General features: G+C 32.6%; 1 protein-coding gene across 1 annotated transcript; it reads left to right on the top strand.

Moving 5' to 3' along the window:
• Nucleotides 1-271: 271 nt before the first annotated feature.
• LOC119672278 (tubulin beta chain-like) lies at nt 272-2,043 on the top strand. The gene is made up of 2 exons (XM_038083291.1): nt 272-837; nt 1,029-2,043. The coding sequence occupies exons 1-2, from the start codon at nt 445-447 to the stop codon at nt 1,968-1,970; spliced, it is 1,335 nt and encodes a 444-aa protein (XP_037939219.1). The 5' UTR covers nt 272-444; the 3' UTR covers nt 1,971-2,043.
• The last annotated feature ends 896 nt before the right edge of the window (nt 2,044-2,939 follow it).

Here is a 2,939-nt window from a genome sequence, read left to right as displayed (position 1 = left end):
TTTCTTAAATCATGGAATCATCACCAGATCTTGCGGAATGTTTCCAGGAAACTGCCGTAATACAAGTAATTATCCATAAGAACAACTTAACATTTAAACTCCATAGGCGAAAGCTCCACAAGTCCATATTCCAAGAACTTTGAAAGTTGATTTTAATCAAAGTAGTTCATAATTTATTTTAATTTTATTTTGATACCTACATGTTTTTTATTTTCATTTATTTTCTTTTAGTTATATTTGTTTTTAGATTTTTCTTTTCAATATTTCTTATTTTTTATAAGATATTTTTAGTTTTGTAGCTTTTATAAAAGGGATTTGTGCATATTTTGAATACTTTTTATTTTCAACTTTCATAATTTTAATTTTTACCTACATCTCGGAGACGTCTCGACGTATCGCTCCTTCACGAGAATTTAAAAACTCTATCAAATCTTGTAACGAGAAATGCGTGAAATCGTTCATATTCAGCTAGGCCAGTGCGGAAACCAAATTGGTGGAAAATTTTGGGAAGTGATTTCTGATGAACACTGCATAGATCCCTGTGGTTGCTACTATGGAGATAGTGATTTGCAGTTAGAACGAATAAATGTTTATTATAACGAAGCTACATCCGGAAAGTTCGTGCCTCGAGCTGTACTCGTTGATTTAGAACCAGGTGCATTAGATTCTGTGCGATCTGGCCCATTTGGCGGAATATTTCGACCTGATAACTTCGTGTTTGGTCATTCGGGAGCAGGAAATAATTGGGCAAAAGGTTTTTACACAGAAGGCGCTGAATTTATTGATTCTGTCTTAGATGTAGTAAGAAAGGAAGCGGAAGGATGTGATTGTTTACAAGTAAATTTAACCTTTTTTATACGCGTTTGCTATATTTGTATTCTATCTTAATTTAAAATGGTTGAATTGCAACATTGACTTCTGCAGATATAGAAATTACTTTCACATTGACACATATGATCAAATCAGAATGGTTTTATGATATGAAGAGTATTTTTAAATTTACGTTAATTCCATATCTCTACTTTCAGGGATTTCAAATTGTTCACTCGCTAGGAGGTGGAACAGGGTCAGGCTTAGGAACACTTGTACTTTCAAAACTTAATGAGGAGTTTCCAGATCGAGTTTTGCTTACTTTTTCAGTTTATCCTTCTCCCAAAGTTTCTGAAACAGTTGTTGAGCCATATAACTGCACATTAAGCTCTCATTATTTAATTCAGCACGCGGAGCAAACAGTATGTATTGACAATGAGGCACTTTATGATATTTGCTACCGTACTCTTAAGTTAACTTCCCCAACATTGGGTGATCTGAATCATCTGATATCAGCAACGATGTCCGGCATAACGACATGCTTACGATTTCCGGGTCAACTTAACTCGGATTTACGAAAAATTGCTGTTAACATGATTCCATTCCCGAGATTTCATTTCTACATGCCTGGGTTTGTTCCACTAAATTCAAGGTGCTCACAACAATACCGGGCATTAACTGTTGCTGAATTGACGTATCAAATGTTTGATGCTAAAAATATGATGACTGCTTGTGATCCACGACAAGGACGATATTTAACAGTTGGGGCTGTTTTTAGAGGTCGGATGTCTATGAAGGAGGTCGATGAACAAATGTCAAATATACAAAATAAGAATAGTAGTTATTTTGTAGAATGGATACCGAATAATTGCAAAACCGCTGTGTGTGATATACCTCCGCGGGGACTTAAAATGTCCGCTACATTCTTAGGGAACACAACAGCGCTGAAAGAAATTTTTAAACGAATAACTGAACAATTTACAGCTATGTTTAGAAGAAAAGCTTTTCTACATTGGTACACAGGAGAGGGAATGGATGAAATGGAATTTACTGACGCTGAAGAAAATTTAAATGAACTTATTAATCAATATCAGCAATTTCAAGAAGTTGGAATTCATGATGAAGATGATTTTGAGGACGAAGAGGAATACGAGAGATAATTTTTTTATCCCAAATTCATAGTGGTTTATCATCTAATTAATTTTGTAATAAACTTAAACAGATTTTTATATACTTTGATTGCCTCATATTTGAAGACAAATTTGCATAAGATTTATTTTCAGTATTATTGAAATCTGGAATCCTAGTGCGTTAAGCGTATTTGTTATATGTCGCATACTATATCAATAATAAATTCCACAACTCTTCAATTCAATTCAGCGACCCGTTAAGTTTTAGTGAGCATATTAGACCAAAGAAATATAAGAGCAGAAATTTTGAAAACGCACTATTAACTATAAATCAACTACCATCTGAAAAAGTTCTTCTAGATAACAAAATTTTATTTTAAGGACTAAGGGCTCATTACTCAACCCCACGAATTTATGTGACAGTAATAGACGTCATGAACGTTAACCAGGGACGGCTTTCCAATTTCGTCTTTACTATTTCAAACAATCTCACTTTTTACTAATTCATGATTAAAAACTAATAGGTTTTGTATTCTTATTCCATAGCTGAGAAAGATCATAAAATAAGGAAACTGGTTTGTGTCAAAACCACATAGGAAATGAAATATGAAATATTACTTCGGTCACACTGCAAGGGAAGACCCCCCACGTTATATGCCTCCTTTAGTTACGTCCATTGTGCAAAAATTATTCGTTATTACTCGCTAAATTCACTTCTATTTTTATTTAATTTGTATTTTTATTCAACTTAGTTTGAAAAATAATTAAATATTTAATCCCAAATCCCGAAATAAAAACGTTGGAAAAGAATGATTTACTGGAAATCTATAAAAATATTGGTTAAATTTGCGCTACAACTTCTATATTTAAGGCGTTAATGGTCGTTAATAAGCCAGGTTGTTTTTGTTTTTGTAAATAATAATGTCTTCTGAATAAAATTGATATATACAAAATACTATATATTAAATATGATAATATTATATACGAAATCTTAAATAT

Source organism: Teleopsis dalmanni, chromosome 1 (assembly GCF_002237135.1).
Source record: "Teleopsis dalmanni isolate 2A chromosome 1, ASM223713v2, whole genome shotgun sequence".
Taxonomy (NCBI): Eukaryota; Metazoa; Arthropoda; class Insecta; order Diptera; family Diopsidae; genus Teleopsis; species Teleopsis dalmanni.
This window is presented reverse-complemented; position numbering and strand designations above follow the sequence as displayed.